The sequence below is a fragment of the Phasianus colchicus genome, chromosome 4, assembly GCF_987193195.1.
Source record: "Phasianus colchicus chromosome 4, bPhaCol1.hap1.1, whole genome shotgun sequence".
Lineage (NCBI taxonomy): Eukaryota > Metazoa > Chordata > Aves > Galliformes > Phasianidae > Phasianus > Phasianus colchicus.
The window spans coordinates 36,478,760-36,497,570 of record NC_143439.1 but is presented as its reverse complement, the minus strand read 5'-3'; the positions used below and the strand labels follow the sequence as shown (position 1 = coordinate 36,497,570).

At 36.9% G+C, this 18,811-nt stretch overlaps 1 protein-coding gene across 1 annotated transcript in view; it reads right to left on the bottom strand.

The window, feature by feature from the left end:
* Positions 1-4,068: 4,068 nt before the first annotated feature.
* PRSS12 (serine protease 12) overlaps positions 4,069-18,811 on the bottom strand; it is a 41,090-nt gene continuing 26,347 nt past the window's right edge. Inside the window, exons 9-13 of the mRNA XM_031596909.2 lie at positions 15,481-15,686; positions 14,756-14,834; positions 12,175-12,297; positions 6,421-6,701; positions 4,069-4,439 (exon numbers count right to left, since the gene is read on the bottom strand). Coding sequence (XP_031452769.2) covers positions 4,132-4,439; positions 6,421-6,701; positions 12,175-12,297; positions 14,756-14,834; positions 15,481-15,686 — 997 coding nt within the window. The 3' untranslated portion in view covers positions 4,069-4,131. The remainder of the gene's footprint in view (positions 4,440-6,420; positions 6,702-12,174; positions 12,298-14,755; positions 14,835-15,480; positions 15,687-18,811) is intronic.

Below are 18,811 nucleotides of genomic sequence, written 5' to 3'. Positions count from 1 at the left end.
GCAATTTACTAGTTACGTTTAGCGACTAAGCTGCTGAGACCAGTCTCATCAGCACTGAAATCAAGATATGAGCTTGAATTTTATTTATTGAAAGTCTACTTGGTCGTGTGTAATTATCTTTTACTGACAAAAAGTTGTAAGTAAGAGGAAAAGCCTGTTATTTGGAAGAACTGGGCTTGGGTGTGGATGTGTTCAGTGTGTTCTGAAGACTGGGTTGTGCTAAAGACAGGTATTGCCAGTACTTTTGCCTACTAACCTGGAGGCATCTGGGTCTGCTGATGTCCGCAAGTTGTGTGTGCAAGGAGCAAGCCTGTCAGTAAGCACGTTGCTGAGTTAGCAGAGTGAGTACAAATAGTGATCTGAAGCAGGGGAGGTGGCTTCCAATAGCTTTGTTATAGAGCAGGTACAGCTTCTAGGAAGGCACCGTGCTGTCCAGTAATGTCCAATGTCTTGTATCTGTAGCAGTATTAAACTGCATCAAACTTCTCTTTCCAGGGGAAAAACATTCCTGGGTGTGCTGGCAGAAGAAGATGGTCTAAATTCAACCTGTAAATTTTTGAAGTAATTGTGACTAGAATTTGTATTGTTTACTTACTTTAAGGGTTGATAGGCAATCTTAAATGATTAATGGTCTTTGTAAGTAATGGTATTTCTGTTTTTCAAACAGAGAAGCAAGCACTACTTTTAGGCTGGGTTTAATTTCAGTTTAGATTTAAACTCTTCTGATTAAGTTTATATCTTGAGGCTAGATGCTCTGCAGTCCCTCATCTTTACAAAGAATACGGAGGGCCTGGGATGTAGTGTACTGTGTTTCAAATTAGTGTGGAATTGGTCTACAGGATGTTGGCATATTTATGCCTTCCAGGTTCCTTAGTTGCTCTCATTCAAGGCTTTCACCAAGTTTTATGCTATTACAATGTCAACAGTTAGTGACTGCTGTACTCTAGCCATGCAGCTGACCATGCTTCAGTAGTCCTAAATCTGGAGAAGTGTTGTGCTTTCACTGGTGGCTCTGCTGCTGCTAAAGCACCTTAGAAGGGTTGTTACAAGGAGTGTACGTGTGCTGTGGAAGATGAAGGTAAGTTTGTGAAGTCTAAAAGGTGTATATGAACGTCTGCAGTTAAAACTTTAATACATGCTAATGTAAAGCATTCAAATGTACTAATGAGTCAATAAAGAGATATGGACTTACACTGCAAGTGTCATTTCTTCCTTACAAGTGTACTGACAACCAAAACCAGACCTGCAAGTGAACTTCAGAGTTACTGAGGAGGGGCCAAATGTGTTTGCTGTGTGCATTCACCTTCTGGTATCTGGACTTGTACTTTCAATTAAATAGCTGACTGATGTTGTCTGGAAGCCATTTCAGAAGGCACATGGTTTTAGAGGGAAGAATTAAAGATTTTCTGCAGGGAAGAAATAGAGATTTTTGAATGTAGCTGCTTTCTCTATTTCATTTGTTGGATGTTTTCACTTACTGCATATTCATAAAATAACTGAAGAATGGGACAAGTTAAATGTTTTCTTTCTGACATGTATAAGCAAACTTAGTGCCTGCTCTTGCTTAGTGTAACTTTGTGTGGAATATCTTTGTTAATCAGAAAATTCATTGCAAACTGAGAAGTTTACCCACAACTGCTGTTCCTGCCACATCCACTTAGACATTATGTATAAGAGTTCCAGTCAGTGTGGCAGTTTTTATTGTTCACATTTACATCATCAGGCTCACTGAACAAGAATTAGAATGGTATAACATAAAGGCAATCTCATTTTCTTCTAGGAACTAGCAAAGGCATGCTGTCTGTATGGGAACTAGTGCATCACTTCAACTTCTAAGTATTAAAGCATTCTAAGAGAGCAAAACTAATGATCTAACTTACTAAATCTAAATGTTACTACGTTTAGTGTACAGACTTGATTTTTTTTTTCCCTAAGTATTGCACTTTGTGGTGCAACTCTTAAAAGAAAATGATTTACACTGTATATCACACATATTGCACTGTTGTCTACTTCACAAGTCTTATAATCATGGGTCTTATTTAACGAAACTTTGTACGAGTAGATACTTCCTGACAGGCTTACTTTCTCTGTAATTAAAGGGGCTACATACATGTAGAAATGTAAACAGCTTTAAAGTTTGCTAGGAGAGTATTTCACATAGGTCTAACAGTAGGTGAGCATAGTACTATATGATGTTTTTAAATAATATATTTCACTTCTAGTGCTGTTTTACAGAAAACTAAAATATATCAAAGCACCTCGTGTACTAGTTTAGCACCAGTTCTGACAAGATATTTAAGCTAGTTGTGGCCCTTAATAGGACCAATAAGTTTGAGGAGAGAAATTGAGGGCCAATTTTACAATTGCTTGCAACATTATTGCAACTTTGCACAAATGAGTTGGCTCGGATATTGGATATGCACAGAAGCATATGGGAATGAATGAATGCCCTCTTACAAGGTGAATACCAGCATCCCACTTCGTTCACAGAAGGCCACGCGATACAATTATAGCTTGAGTGTCTGAGGAAGGGAAACACAGGAAAGCAGTAAGTGGTAGTCACAGTTGGTACAATCACTATGCAGTGACACACAGCTGCCACACTTATCTCACTGGGGTGTTTCATGGCCCACAGAGCTGTTCTTTCATCTTTTTAAGAAGCATCATTGTTAAAAATGCTACACAGGGTATGCTTGCAGGCAGTCCAGCTGGCCATAAGGAGAGCTCATTGACGCAGTGCTGAACTTTCTTGTTTCACTGTTAATTGTAGCTATTCTGCTGTTCTAAAGATTGCTATCAATTTGGGTTGCACTGAAATGGTGATTCCTTTCTGGGTTCTGAATGATGATTAGGAAGAATTTCTTCACCAGGAGGAGGTCAAGCACTGGGATGGGCTGCCGAGGGAAGTGAGGGAGGTATGGCACCAAGGGCCATGGTTTGAACAATGGGACTCAGTAGGTCACAGTAATGGCTGGACTTGATCTCAGTGTTTTTTTCAAACTAAATGATTCTGTGATTCTAAAGTGAGGGAAGTATCTGTTTCTAGAATGGTAAAAGTTGTTTTCTATTTGTCTTGATACGGAGTACCTTGGTGCTTCTTTTTATAGGAAACCATTATGGTTTTCATAACATGGGGAAGAGAGTTTTTAAAAAGAGTTAATAAAGGGAATGGATATTGCTAAATGATATTTAGAACATAAAAGGGCACTAGGGTCCATATGACTTACAACTTGATGTGGTATCATAAATTACTATAGCAAAATTGAGCAGTTGCTGGATAAAAAACCAAACTTTTTTAGTTATTGGTTAAAAATAATTTTTTACTTTTCCAATGAGAATGATCTGAAACAGCACTGCCCCTAAATGTGGTAGGGTTGTCTACGTATTTAGAAAATAATCCTTTAAGACTTTATGCATCTTTTCAGACAGGCACTGCTTCAATGTTTCCAGCATTTATCCAACTCATACAGCTGTGTAGAATGTTTGCAGGGAAATTAATTACATTCTAGCATGCTGTCTACTTTACTTCGGAAAGTGCCTTAGTAGCTGAGCTGTAAGAATGTTTTTCAGATTAGGTGAAGGTCTGATTATTGTCAGTTGTTTTCCTTCTAACGTTTAATGTATAGACAGAGTTACTTACCAAGCGTGTGCCTGTTTGTGGTCTCATAGCTGGTAAAACAGCAGTCAAAATTAGAGAACGGAGTATAAGGTCATAGGAGTAAAAGGAAAGCAGTCAAGAACTGATTAAATTAACTAGAATTAAAAATGAATTTTTAGGTCTGTTATTAATTATATAAAAGCTTGGAGCTTCCTGTGAATAGTGGATCTGCTAGTGAATTCATTAGCTTTCCTGCTCTAATGTTACTCAAAGCTGGAGGTCACTTTTCTGCTCATCTTCGGTTTGTGCCAGATAAACTTCCTTGACACAGAAGGATTTTGTTTGCATAGTAATCCATAATTGGAAAGGTGTGCATTCAGCCTGGATTTAATACCAGAAAACCCCCAAAACACACAAATCAGGAAAATGTGCCTGTTTTCACTTGCAGTGGGCCCCAGCTGTACAATCTGTGCTGTTCAAGCTGTCCTGCTTTATTCATGTTGTTAAGAAAGTTGGGTTTGGATGAAGCACACTCACAGTTTGGTCACACTCTTTATCCAGGGTACAAAAGATGAAACTTTTGTGTAGACACCTGGAGAGTCTTTCATTCCGCAGCCGTAGCCCCAGGAGGTCACACCATACACCACCCAGCTTTCCCCTGGACGTTCACACATCAGTGGTCCTCCACTGTCTCCTTGACAGCTATCGATGCGTTTCTGATCCTGCATGTTTCCAGCACAGAGCATTCTTCCTGTGAATCTTCTTTTATAACGCTCTTCACATACCCTCTTGGGAAGCAAGGGGATGGCAGCTTGTTGCAATGTTCTTGAATAAGCCCTTCCTGAAAAGAAGACCAAAATTACCGCATTGTGGTGCTTTGTCTTGGAAACATAAATAGCATTTAAGCCAATTTATGCTATCAGTCCTTCTCAATGTTTTGTCATTAAATATGTTGAAAAGAATACTAAATACTGAAAAGAACCTGTGCACTAAATATAAGATTAAAACACTAAAAATTTTGTAAGTATGGAAAACAGATTGTTTTTTTTAAATCTAACAGTTTTGGATGTAGCTTCACACCTCGTAATGTTCACTGGATCATTTCAAGGCTAGCATTTGTTTTAAACCCACTTTCTGTGATTTTAGAGGAATATATATATCATATTACTTCAATGGGAAAGCTGATTTTTGAGGTGTGAGCAGTGGAGTTTGAAGCTTTAGAATTATTTCTAAGTCACCAGTTCAGAGTTAGTTTTGTTCGGTGGTGCTGCACCTGTCACCTTCCAAGTGGAGCATCCAGCCAACCATTGCAGTGTTGAGCCAACTAATGCACACGTGCCTGCTTGTCCCCTCAGCTGAGGTAGAATTACAGAGCCTGAGTGTGCTCTGGTATAGATGGGCAGTATCATTAGTATCATTAGAATTACTTGCAATCTTGATATCTCCTTTTTTCAGAGTACTGCTGAAAGTCCTGCCTAAAAGGAATCTTAATTTTGTGGAGTGACCACAACCTGTTCTTGGAATTTCCTTCTCTCTAGCAATTCCCACATCTTAAAAGCCATGCTTTGTTAATGAAATGGGTTTTTTCCTTCTAACTGTAGCTCTTTTTTTTTTTTTTTTCAGTTGGAAACATGGGGCACTAATGCCAGTGGATTAGTTTGTTTTTTTTTTTTTGGTTTTTTTTTTAAGTTAAAATCTTAATACTTGTGAAATAAGTATGACTCATACAGCAAGAGTGAAATTTCAACTGAAGTATTGCAATGATGTAATTTCTTACCATAATTAGATACAATTACTGCAGTGTCTAATATTAGTTTCCTTAAATACATGTCCTAAGTAAACAGTAAACAGAACAGTAAGTAAACAGTTCTGCAGAACTTTCAGTGAATTGTGTAAAATGCTAGGCAAGACTAGGCAATTAACTAGGAATTGTCAGAAAAACAAACAAAAAAAAAAAAACAAAAAAAAAAAACCACAAAAAACAGCAGACCTACAAGTCTGTCTCATAATCTGTGCCCATGGATTAATACATAAGGAGAACTGATACTTGGCCTTGCCTCCTTGCCAGTTTGAATGTGTCTGAGAAACGAAAGATCAAGTGTGGCTGCAACTTGTTATGTATTCAGCACCACAAAAACACAAAAGTAAAACACAGTTACTAATCTGTAAAATATTTTAAGGACCTAGACCATTGAAGAAGAATAACCTTGTAGTGACCTGAAATGTGGTTAGCTAGTTTATTCCAGAAGCTGGAATTGCAGATTGAATTGTGGCTGTTGAGTTTGGGCAGTATGTTTTCTCATGTGAATGCAATAGCTGAAAATGACGGTGGTAACATGACAGACTAAAAATGTTATTTGAAATATCACTATGCATATTTTTTCTATCCATGTTTCTATCTTGTAGATAATTTAAAATATTCCTTGTACTCACCTTAAAATCCCTAAATATGAGAGCTGCTAGTTATGCTCTGAGGCAGGGTGTGATGATCTGCTATCGAGTGTGAGCCTTGCAACAAATAAGCTTCTCGTTCTTGCTTGTTAACTTTAATGAGGCTATTATACTGCCTGGTTTTATGTTTTAGAGTCACATAGTTAATCACTTTTTTTCAAACACAAACTAAATTCAGTAAAGTTCAGTAAACAGTGTTTCTGTTTAAGGATCGGAAGAGAAAATATTTCCTTATATAAAAAGAGTAAAGCTGTTCAATTTCTAGCATTTCCTTACTTTAAGTATTCATTTCCTTTTTTTTTTTTTTTTTTTTTTTTCAGTAAGCAACCTCAGGTAGTGTGATCAGTGCGTGGAAATGATTATATTTTTACCTGTGTCACCCCATCCAGTGATGTAACAGTTAGGAGCAGTTTTCTGTGGTCTCTCTCTCCTTAAGGGCAGGCAGGCAGGTAAGACGTGGGTACTGAATCTGGCACACTGTTCCTCTGGCCCCTGCAGCCTCACTAGTGCAATGTCATAGTCACTGCTGTCAGGCCTGTAGTCTTTGTGCATCACAATCTCTTGGACTCCAATTTCTTCCTCGTACTCTTCCGGTACCAGCGTATGATAATCTCCTACTCGCACAGCATAGTTCCTAGTGTTATTGCCATACCTGAGATTGAGATTAGAAAAAACAGGGCTCACTCATGCAAAGTCAGATCCTATGCATACCCGCAGACTGGATCAGTGCCTTCATTGTTTGCATGTAGCAATATCAACATGTTCTTTTAGAAGAGTAAAACTGTTTTCTCAGGTACTTAGGCTGAAGTACAAGTGTTTCCTAAAGAGTACCATACAACCTGTCTTGATTTTTCAGATTAGTTTATGTTCATTTTTGTATATTTGCATAGGCAAGTTTTCTTATGGCTATCTGCCATGACTGGCATTTACTTCAAAGGTGTGAATATGGTGTGCCTTATAAATATACTTAGTAAGGGAAGTCCAAACCCAGTAATTGTAAGAAAAGCTTGAGTACTAACACTGTTGTGGTGCCCTAAATAATTCTGCAATGAAAACAGTATTCAAGCTTGATTTGTAGCTTGGTTGTGAAAATTCTTAAGGAGGAAAAAAGCTTTTTAATTCTAGAGACTTCAGTAACTTGATAAGCCTCTTTTGTTAACTAATGCTATAGTATGGAAAATGAAGTGTAAGTGCATTATAAACACCTATCCACAAAGTCACAGAAGGCCTATAAGTCTTTGATTTTATATGTCTATATGATCCCAATCCCTTTAATGTTTTAGATTAAATGGTAAATACCCAAGAGACAAATACTGTGGCTGAAATAACAATTCTTTGTCCATGCCTTGGAGATTTTGAATTGCAGGACACATGCAGTCCTCCTCAGGAAAAAAGAAGGAAGTAGTGTTGGGTGTATTTATTTTAAATCTGGCTAAGCTAGCCCAAGTATTTTTGCTTTGACTTCTCTCTTTCCCTGTATCCTTCAGCAGGAAATTCGTAATGCGTGTGCAGAAAATACAATGTTTGGTCACTTTCTAACCTACACTTTTTTTCTTCTTTTTTTTCTTTTCCTCTTTTTAACAAAAAGATCAGCAATGTGTTGATCTCAACAGCATATGAAAACTTTCTTGGGAAATGGCAGACAAAGCAGCAACACTACAGAGTGCTTTGGAGTAATATACCACTGAATATTCTAATTGCAGGCTGTATCCATAGCTACTTGCAGAGCTTTCTTTGTAAAATTCTGCATGTCTCCTTGTATAAGCAGAATTTCATTTAGGCTTGAAAGAAGGTTGCAGGCTATGGCCAAACATTTACTCATCAGAACATTGCTTGTTATGTAGAAGAAATGAAGTCACTTGTCTAGCATGAAAAACCTTCCAGGTCATCCTCAATAGTATATCCAAAATGCTCACTCTTCAGATACTGTATTTTATGGTTAGAAATCAAAATTCTGTAGCAGCTTCAAGTGAAGAGTTGCAACTGATGCAGTCTTGGTAATATTTACAGAAGAGTTTAAGAATGTATTCATGTTGCCTCTATTATCAGAGGGAGGATGGAAGAAAAATAAATTGTGTATTTATCCAAATACATTGCTTATTTCCTCCTGCAAACATTGCTCAATGTAACTCATATTTCATTGTGTTTATCTCAAAGACATTTAAGAACAGAAACCCTTATTTATGCGTCACACCACTAATATCTTTCTTTTTTGACCTCAGAAGCGCTAGCATTTTATACTTTATCACTGCATCAGTTTTCATTAGGAATTTTCACTAGTGATCAGGGCATAAATAAGACATTAGAAAAAGCAGAAGCACGAATCCTGGTTCTCAATGCATTCTAAGTCTAGCTCCTTGAAATTTCTAGGATATAATATTTCTTTGTAAGCTTAAATGTGTTACTGTCTTGCATTATATCTCACTTTCTCATTTCTAGATTATTTTGTGTGCCTTTTCCAGTTTTAAAGGTGGTTTGAATGTGCTATGAAAACTCAGCTGACAAAATGGTACCTCATTTTATTGTATGAGTTAATTGATGCATTCGTCCTCTGTATAACTTTGGTAACAGAGAAGTATAACTGAAAGCACAGCTCTGTGCCCCTGTACAAAGTGGAGGAGGTCCATATAGAGACAGGATGCTGAATGGTTGGAGTGCACAGAATCAAACAGTTTTCTTTCACTTTTACAAAATCTATTTGTAGAACACAAGTAACGCTCAGAATGTAAGAATACCGGGATGGATTATACAGGTGGCTGAGTACTTCTCCGGTGTCACCTCGAGTACAGGGTGAGATTACAAACAACCTCAGCCGATGCATTAGCCAACTTTGCAGGATCTATTTTCCTTACAGTAAATTAGAAAAGGAAGCGGCCACAGAAAGCACTTTCCTTACTACTGCAGTAAAATGGCTTTGTATTATTTTCTCTTGAAATATTTTAACCTAAGTGCAAACACCCCACTAAAATAGGAAGTGGAAGAGATGGGTTTGTTACTGACATCTCATTCAGTTATATATTTGTGCTCAAATTTCATAACTGTGTGATGACATTCCACTTCTGAAGTAAATGACACAGCAACTGAGCCTGGTGAAATAAGTAAAATTATAGTTTCCTTTGACAAATAGAAATACTAAACAGTTCTGTACTTCTTTTTGCTACAGTCCCTGTTTATAACCATTCATCTTAATTGCCAGTGAAAACTACTTTAAATAGGATTCTGTATCCTATAGTGTATTGCTAGATACTACCTTTGAATGCTTGAGAGTAACATTTTACTGATTTTTAGTATATGACTGAGTGGAATACTAGATTGGAATACAAATATACAAGGTCATTAGCATTAAACAGATTTTACCTGACATAATATTCTAAAACATTTCCAACAGTCACTGAAAATACTGTCTCATAGTTTATAGTTAGCACATTTGACTCCATGCAGCAAATCACATGTGAGTGCCAGGCAGATCTTTTTTAGTTTCTGAAAGATGCGTGCATGAAAGTACTTGAACATTTATGTTAATCATTGTCTTCAAGAACATACAGGGGTTTTTTTTAGATATATACTAAATGACAGTACTTGGCAGGTGTGTATTGCCAGTGGTTGAAGAGAAGTATGGCTCCCAGATAGAGAACAGTAATTTCCTCTGGTATAAATCTCTTTTTTAATGTAGTGGATGCCTCTGTATTTTGGCTTATAGGCCTTCTCCATAGCACCAAGTATGTGGTTTATATTATATTATATTATATTATATTATATTATATTATATTATATTATATTATATTATATTAATATTCTGTCCACTACATTTAATGACATTTGAAAGTGAGAAGGGGTTGTGTATTTTTTTTAAACCTTGTAGAAGTCAAGATTATAACAACATCACAAATGTATCAAGTGTTTATAATTCACATGAGAAATGAAAACAGTTCTTTTCTAAACTGATTTAGTAATCAAAGGATCTAGATTTTGTTTGTTTCGATTCTTTTAAAAAATCATCAACAACAGTGAAACAAAAGAAACTAAGCACAAAGGAAAGCTGTTTATGACTAGTGAGAGTGCCTTCCTGTCAGCCAAATATCAGGTAGTATAGTAGAAAGCTTGCTGCTACCCATTTAACATTTAATCCTTGATTTTAACAAAAGGAAAGGTGCTCGCTTTAAGTCCTGCTATTTTTCTTTGTTATGGATACTGCTAACTTAAAGCAGAATAATGAAGAATGGAGAGTCAGGAAAACCTGTCTTAGTTAAAAGCACTGCTTTTAGATATGTAATAGATATGTAATAGAATGAGAATTGCTGCTTCTCGTGAGGATGTGTGAAACTTCTTTAGCTTCTAGTGAGAGATTTGAGGAACTTCTGTGCACTTCTACACACATAAGACATACACGTTTAAAATTGATGTTTTTCTCTGTAGATGGTTATGTTTCTTCTCCTATAGTAGCTGCCAAATGTTTAACTATCCTGTTAAAGCATCAGTACATACATAATAAGTGCAGTAGTCTACCATCATGCAGAATTTTTTTTTTTTTTTTTTTTTTTTTTTTTTGTAGTATAGTTGAGCTCACTTTTTTTATTTAAGCAATACTCTGACTTCCTGGATATAGGAAATGGTATACAGGACTTTCTCTTGTCTCTCTATGGCAAATATGTGAAGAAAGCATTTTATCTACAGATAGCTCTTGGAAACCTACTCTAGCTCTAAACAAAATCACTCTGAGAGAATTAGGAAGTTAAGTCCTATCTATCCAGTGCCAGCTGAGAGCCAAAGGTATCTACTGTCTTTTACAGTAAACAGTAGATCATCCACAGGCTGTCAGAGTTGCATGCTTTGAATTAGGTTGCAGTTTTCAAGGCAAAATAGGAAACAAAACAGTGCAGTCTCTCAGGCCACATGTAACAGTTCTACAATAGCCTTTTACATACCCCTGAGTGCCTACACCAACAGGGACCTATTGCAGTGTACTGTAGACCAGCCTTGCTGCTCTTTTTCTATAACCAGTGCCATTTTATGTTGATGTTTAGGAACACGTCTGGAATGAGCATGCTTTGGCAGTACACTGTTGTGACTTGGAGCCCCAGTCAAGTAAACAAGCACCAAGCAGGTCATGTATTCTATGGTACTTAATGTAAGAGTACTTAATGTAAGAGCAGTTACAAGCACAGCAGTAACTAACTTGTTTCACCAAACTCGTAAAAGTGTTCTAATGAGTTTCTAATGAGTTTTCTAATCAGATCTTGATTTGCATGCAGAAACTGTAAATGCCTTCCTGTGACCTCCCTTTTTTCCTTGTGCTTGAAAAGGAACATGCAGCCATTTTATATAAAGTTTGGTAATAGCAGCTGGAGTGCTTTGATAGCTCCACAGAAACAACTGTGGAAAATCAGTGAAATCAGTGAAAACAGGCTGCAGTTTTATGGAGTTTGATCATTTCAGTTTGAAGTACTACTAAGGAAAGTCTTTCACGATTTTCATGAAACATGAAAACAAAAATATATGCATCTGGCACTAAGCAAAAGTAACGGTTTAAGTAAAGTAAATAAATAAGTATTTATGCTTTATATTATATATTAAGTGTTTTCACTTAAAAAAAATGTCTGGCCCTTCTTCAGTACAGTGCAAAAGGAAAGGCTCGAAGTCCAAAGGATTTGGACAAAACTTAGCCCATTTCCTCACAGCTGCAATGCAGTTCTTCTATGCTTTTATTTCAGCCCTTACTGCAACATTCCGTAGGAACTCAATTAAATACTTGTTTTGAAAATTTATATTTTACACCAACATACTTTGCAAGTTGGTATTCTTATGCTACAGTAACTTCACTGGCAGTGAATTCCTGATTTCAAAAATACTGAAAAGACCATATGAATAGGAGAATCATACTTTTCCATGAAGATGCTGAAGTTTTGAATATAAATCTCTTGGATGAGAGGACATCTAGAATAAATTTTCAATTAATTGGTTTATTTTTATATGTTGGCATATGAAGTTGGCTATTTGTTGCTTTTTTAAACCAAACACTTTACTCTTCTGAACAGTTTCAATGGGCCTGAACCAGAATGTTTTTGCCTGTATCCAGAAATTATATATAGTTTGAAAATACACTTTATTGTTAAAGGGAGACCAACCTTTTAAAACAGTGTGCAGCAGTGAGGACCCAGCAGCTACTAATGAGAGTAGCACCACACAAGAGTCTTCCATCCCCGTGAGATGATTTCAATCGGAGTGCAACCTGCCATGGCCAACCGCCCCTACAGAGAGCAGAGACATTGTTTTCAGGGTACAGAGATAGAAGAGTAATGTAGCTTGTCAGTTACCTTGAATGTAAATCTCATATAGCTTGTTTGATTGACATGGTTTACAAAACGTTATGTGTTGTCTAGCAGTTGAGAATACCTTTATATTCCTTCAGCATTCAGAATTCCATTTAACAACGGTCAGGATTATTTTATGGATTGTTTGGGCACCGAGCATGCTGGTTACTTCCTCCCACTGTGAATTATTTTTATTTTTTCTTCTCAGGTTGTATTCATTTTTCCAAAAATACATTCTGTGAGTTCCTTGCCAAATACTCAAGTCTTATGAGGAGTGGCTGAGGGAGCTGGGATTATTTAGTCTGGAGAAGAGGAGGCTCAGAGGAGACCTTATTGCACTCTACAACTTCCTGAGGGGAGGTTGTGATGAGGAGGGGTTTGGCCTCTTTTCCAAGGGAACGAGCAGGACCCGAGGAAATGGCTGCAAGTTGTACCAGAGGAGGTTTAGGTTAGACGTAAGGAAGAACTTTTTCTCTCAGAGAGTGGTCAGATACTGGAATGCCCTGCCCAGGGAGGTGGTGGAGTCGCCGTCCCTGGCAGTGTTCAAGAGGTGTCTGGATGAGGAGCTACGAGATCTGGTTTAGAGGCTTGTGGTAGTGCGCTTGCGGGAGGGCGGTTGGACTAGATGATCTTGTAGGAGCTTTCCAACCTTGTGATTCTATGATTCTATAATCTCCAAGTCAACAAACCAGACATTTGTCAACTGGAGAGGGAAAATAAAGGAATTTCTTGAAAAACTTATTCCATCCTCCTCTCATATCTGCATTACGATCTGCTCTGTTGATTCTGAACTGTTTGAACATGGATGTTTACAAAGCAGAGGTCTAAAGCAACTGTAGAAAACACGAGTAATAGATAAGCACCATTATTCAGGCTGTGATCATTTGTTTTGGATAGTAGATCTGGGATATGTATTTACAGGCCTATCGAGATGGGAAAGATAGATTTCAGTATTTCAATAAATTAGTAGAATATTGAATCTGAGAAGAGTGAGTGGGTGGAAAGAGAGAGATTCATCTGTAAGCAACATCGTCATCCAAGAAAAAGCAACTAGTAGGCCTAGATATTTTCTGACTGCTGCCAGCTTGAGTAAATGTGGTGGAGTATAACAGCTGCCCAGGATCATCTAGTCCAGCATGCTATCTTAGAGTTGCCAGTGGCAAATGAATTAAAGGTGGAAAAATTTACTAACTTCGGATTTTCTGGTATATATGTAAGTATCCAGTTTCTTTTTGAGCTTTCTTTTGACAATGGATCCTCTTCTGATATTGTTCATATATTCCTTTTCTTGATTAGGAAGCATTTCTAAGTGTACCATTAGGTTTCTGTCACCTCATCTAATGTCCCCATGCTTAATTATTATGAGACCAGATTTTCTTGTTCAGACTTAACTGTGCCATCCACTACTTGCCATGTTTTCATTTCATTCAGCATCCTTTAGGAGTATATTCCAAGAGAAAAATTCTCAATCTTCTTTTTCTATACAATGCACTATTTATTATACTAATTTATACTAATTTTTCTTTTATCGAGGTAAGTTATTCTAATTTGCTCTTACTGCATTTCAATCTGTTTTCTGTGTTTTTTCATGTTACTGTTCTTTGAACCTTCTCCATTTACAGAGTATATTTTTTGAAACAGATTGACTGATACTTTGAAATAGGTTCCAGAAAAACATGTAAAGAAGGTGGGTCGGGCCCTAGCCAGGCTGCCTCACATCCAAACGCCAGGGGATGCTTGTTTGTCAACAGCACTGATGGGAGTTGGACTTGATGATCCTCATGGTCCCTTCCAACTTGGGATATTCTATGATATGTATTTCTCACAACTGTTCAGAAAATAAAGCCTACACTTCCTGATGTAGCATTTAATAGTAGTAGTATGTTGCTAATCTATTTGTGTTAATTGCAAACAAAATGTATTGAAACATCTGGTTTTATAGCTGCGTCATCATCAGAAAGTTGTATTTTGTGAAGGAATATTAGGTGCTGGCAGTGATCTTTCAGGATAGGTAGCATTTAAATCTTTGTACCATATTCATAGCTCTTTTCATCCTTTGAAAATAAGTGAAGTGGCTGTTTTGAAAGTGAGAAACTAAATCCGATCCAGGACTAAACGCATGGGCATCTGCTGATTTTCAACTAATGTATGTTTTTGAATTTCCCACCAAATCTACTTCTACCGAATGATAAACAAAAACAAACAAAAACCCAACAAGAAAGCATAGTTTAGGCAAACAGTTTATGGTAAATAGACCCTTCCTATAGCAGGGAGGTTGAAAGTAGATGATCACTGAGGTCCTTTTCAACCCAGGGCATTCTATGATTCTGTGATTCTGTGAAATGCATGAGTTAGAACTTATGCTGAAAATGACATTTCTTTATCAAATATTTACCGTAAAGAATTTTTTCCACCGATTATTCGCTTTTGTCGACGATGTAGTAATCTCAATCCACAAACAGAAGCAAGAGAATCTAAGCCAGAAAGGGAGATATAGACAGCATTAAACTCAAAAAATATCCATTCTGTGATGACAGTTAACTACAAACTAGGAAGGCTGAGGTTATTCTGTTTCATGGTAGTTTTTAACAACCAAATTTTGCTCTGGGAAAGTGCACTGAATTCTTTATTGCTGAGTATTTTTATTTTCATTTTTATTTTTGATATGCTAACAGAGCAATTTACACAGTTGTTTTCTGCTTTTCAATTTGTACAACTGGAGTTATTCCTAGAATTTTCTTTAGGGTTCTTCCTTATTTGGTGTAAGTGAAAGCAGAACTTGTCAGACCACATAGGTTTCAAACCTCAGCTGAAGATACATTATACCTTGAGAAGTTGTGAGTAACTGTACATCCTTTTGCATTTTCATATTCCTTGTACAAACATGGCTACTATGGTAGACAAGTACTCTGAATCACTTGAATAGTCTTCATGATTGGTTTGCAGAGCTAGCACAGCAGTAAGGTGAAACAGTAAAGGCATATAATTTCCCACCATTTTTGTTTCTATTAATTCATTTCATATAACTGTTTTCTGTGTAAAGTGTTGGGTTCCATCTCTTCCTACTATGACAGTTCCCCACCTGAACATGTTCGTCTACTGCTCAAAACAGGACTTCACCTTTGTTGCTATTCCCAGGGACCTTCTTGCCTAAGTGGTCACAGATGACGCCTGCATCCTCGCTGTGACGGCAGTTGTGTGTTCCAATGTCCTGCTTAATGCAGTCTGCCAAGGATCTCTCATTTCCAGTACATTTTACATTATCCACATGGATTGGGCCTTTGCCCTCCCCAAAATATGCCATTGTCCTTGCTCTCGCTGGACCTCTGGAAACAAAACAAAACACTTTTTTTTTTTAATCAAAAACGGTACCTTTGGAGGTTCTGTTCTACATTTACTCAGCTGAAATAGAGAGTTTGAGTAGGGAAGATGTTGAGGTTTTATTCCAAGTCCTGTCATTGATTTACTAGATGATAAATTTTCTTCTCATCGCCTGTTACACTAGAAAGCAGGAAAAAAAAAAAAAAAAAAAAAAGTGTAACAAAATTGCTACAATTCATTAATGTTTTAAAAGTGCTCTTATGCCACTAGTTAGAATGCAGTGTGCCAAGTATTTTACATTCTAAAGGCATTGCAAATATCTGCAATAAAGCAAAATATGTACAAGGTGCTTTCTGATAATCTTTTTAATCCACATATTAAACAGCATCTGTAAATGCTAAAAGTATATTTTTTTTATGGTCTGATTCCCTCAGTAAGATGGACTAGTTAACTAAGAAAGTATCTTTGAAGGGTATAGGAGCTATGATTTACACATCAATTTATGTTAAAAGTTATTAACATATTTCATTAACCTGAGTAGAAGTCTAGTCATTTTTTTAAGTGTGTTCCTGTAGTTGAATTCTAGAACTGCAGTATAATTGGAGAAACACAGAGAGATGTAACTCTTGAAGTACTATTGGGGAAAAAAAGAAGAAAGGAAGAAAGGAAAGAAGGGAAGGGAAGCGAAGGGGAGAGAAGGGAAGGGGAGGATAAGGGTGAGTTGAGGTTGGATCCTTTCAAAGCCATACAAACCAAGTAAGGTTTTGGTTAATTTCTACAAAACTTCATTGTATCTCACTCACACTGGACATATGCAGGCAAGGATATAACAACCATTATTATTATTTTTTTTTTTTTTTAGTTTTTTATTCTACAAAAGTAGCAATTAATTAACAGCTGAAGAAGTGTGAAAAGCTTACTAGTGACTGGGAAGTATGCAATTACAGGCAAAGAAAGGAAGCAGAGAACTGCAGAAACGTGAATATTTTCTGCATTGCGTGAAACCTGGATTGACTGCGTGCAGTTTGTTTTCTGAAAGCACAGGAGACTGACTTTTGTCACAAACGCCTCATAAAGCAGGCAGAAAAGCCCTAGCTGCTTCACCAACTTTTTGTGACTGCATCTGTAGTTAATGCAGGTAAGTTAATACACTGAGATGCTATAGAGACTCCTAGATATTTCTTAAGTTTGTACTAACCAATAATTTCTGCTCTTACTCTCAAGCATAGTTTCTTCCCTAGAATGTCTAAGAATTTTAAATGTCAACATTTTGGGAAGGTTCAGCCTAATCATCGTAAGTACTTGGTACTTGCAGTTTAACCCAAGCAGTTCAGCATCATGCAGCCATTCATTCCAAATTCCCACAGTAAGATGGGAGGGAGAATCAGAAGAAGGTAAAACAAGCTGTCAGGGCAGTGTGAGAAGCTAAAATGCCCTTGACTTAGTGTAAGCACTGCTCAGCAACAACTAAAATGTCTGTGTGCTGTCAGCATTGTTTCTTCTCCTGAATCCAAAACATGGCATCCTTCCAACCACTATGAAGAAAATTAACTCTATCCCAGCCAAAACCAAGACAGTAGCACTTTAATACACATTCCTCAAGGCACTTTACAAATAATTCTATGCTTGTGTAAGGATAAACATCAAACGTAAGTATTTAAATGTCAGCCTAAGACATCTGATTGTGGTTTGAAGTTCTGATCGTTACAGATTGTATGTAGTGCCATGTAGCTTCAGCAGTGACTGCAATCTGCTGTTTGAATGACCTTTTTTGAATAATAGACCTTTTATCCAAATGAATGAGTGAACAAGCAGTTCAAAAACGAACAAACAAAAAGAAAGAACCATGAACTGTGTGTGTGTTTATTTCATTTGGTGACTTTTGTGATAGACGTTTAGTTTAAAGTATTTAGAATATGCTTCATAATGTCTTGACAGCAGTTTTGTTGTATAGGTTTTGAAAGTAAGAAAGAACTTCTAGGGGGAAACAACCCAGCTGTCTGCAGAGAATTGGGCAGTTTGCTTTAGATGTGTCTGAATTAAAAGATAATGTTTCAGTTAAGAGCTTTACTGATATTTTGTTGAGATTTAATATACTGAATTCTAAATGATAGGACAGTACCTCTGTATATACAGAAGGATAACTGCATGTACAATGAAATGCCTGAAAAGAGAGTTTAATGATGAAGGTGTATTAGGCAAGAAAATATTTCTTTCTACATCTTCATTTTTATATCTTTTTTCATACCTACAGCGTTGAGGAAGATATGTGGGAAATGTCATAAAGAATTGATATGATTCTATGATTCTGTGAGTTATGTTCTTTCATCAGCTAGGGATTCTTTGTTGGGGAGAAATTTTGATGAGTCATACCACTTACAAAGTTTCTTCACTCTGGAAATGTGACTGAATCAAACTCAATTGCCTATATTCATATAATTCGTAACACAGAACATGTCATAATTCAAGCTTCCTCCTTTTTTGAACTTGCACATAGAAAGCCTTGCCTATTTGGATTTCTTTACCGCATATTGAAGGGCATAGAATTTCTAAATTCATGAATTATAGAAAACCAGGAAAGGGAAGCATACAAACCAGCTAACAGAGATGATACCACAAGGTCAACTGTCCTTAGATATTTTTTAATTTCCCTAGCCACTGTGTATTTACCAGATAATCCAAAGCCTTAACTGACTTTGAAACCAGTATAGGTCAATCTTTGCCTAATGAGTTTAGTATGATTTAACTAGTCAATCACAAGCAATGTGTCTCTTGGTCCCGATACTTTCTTTTTGTGAAGGATACTCTGATGACAAATAAATTGTTGGATGAAAAATGTTCTACTCCCTCATACTCATGGGCAGCTGATCTGTCCACGTATGGTATTAAAAAATGCTGGGACAGCACAAGCACGTATTGCAAAATCTTACCTGGTTTAGGTATTTCTATGTCAAAATACCAAGTTTCTGCCCTAGGGCATGGCTCTAAAATTGCTCAGGATATTGAAAACGACTTTGTGGTAAATCACTACATTATACTTAGGCTAAGCTCTTCAGAAGCAGCATTACCGCTGTTAATAATGCTGCTAATCAAGAAATCTAGTTGATTAATTCAGAGAACCAACTTCCCT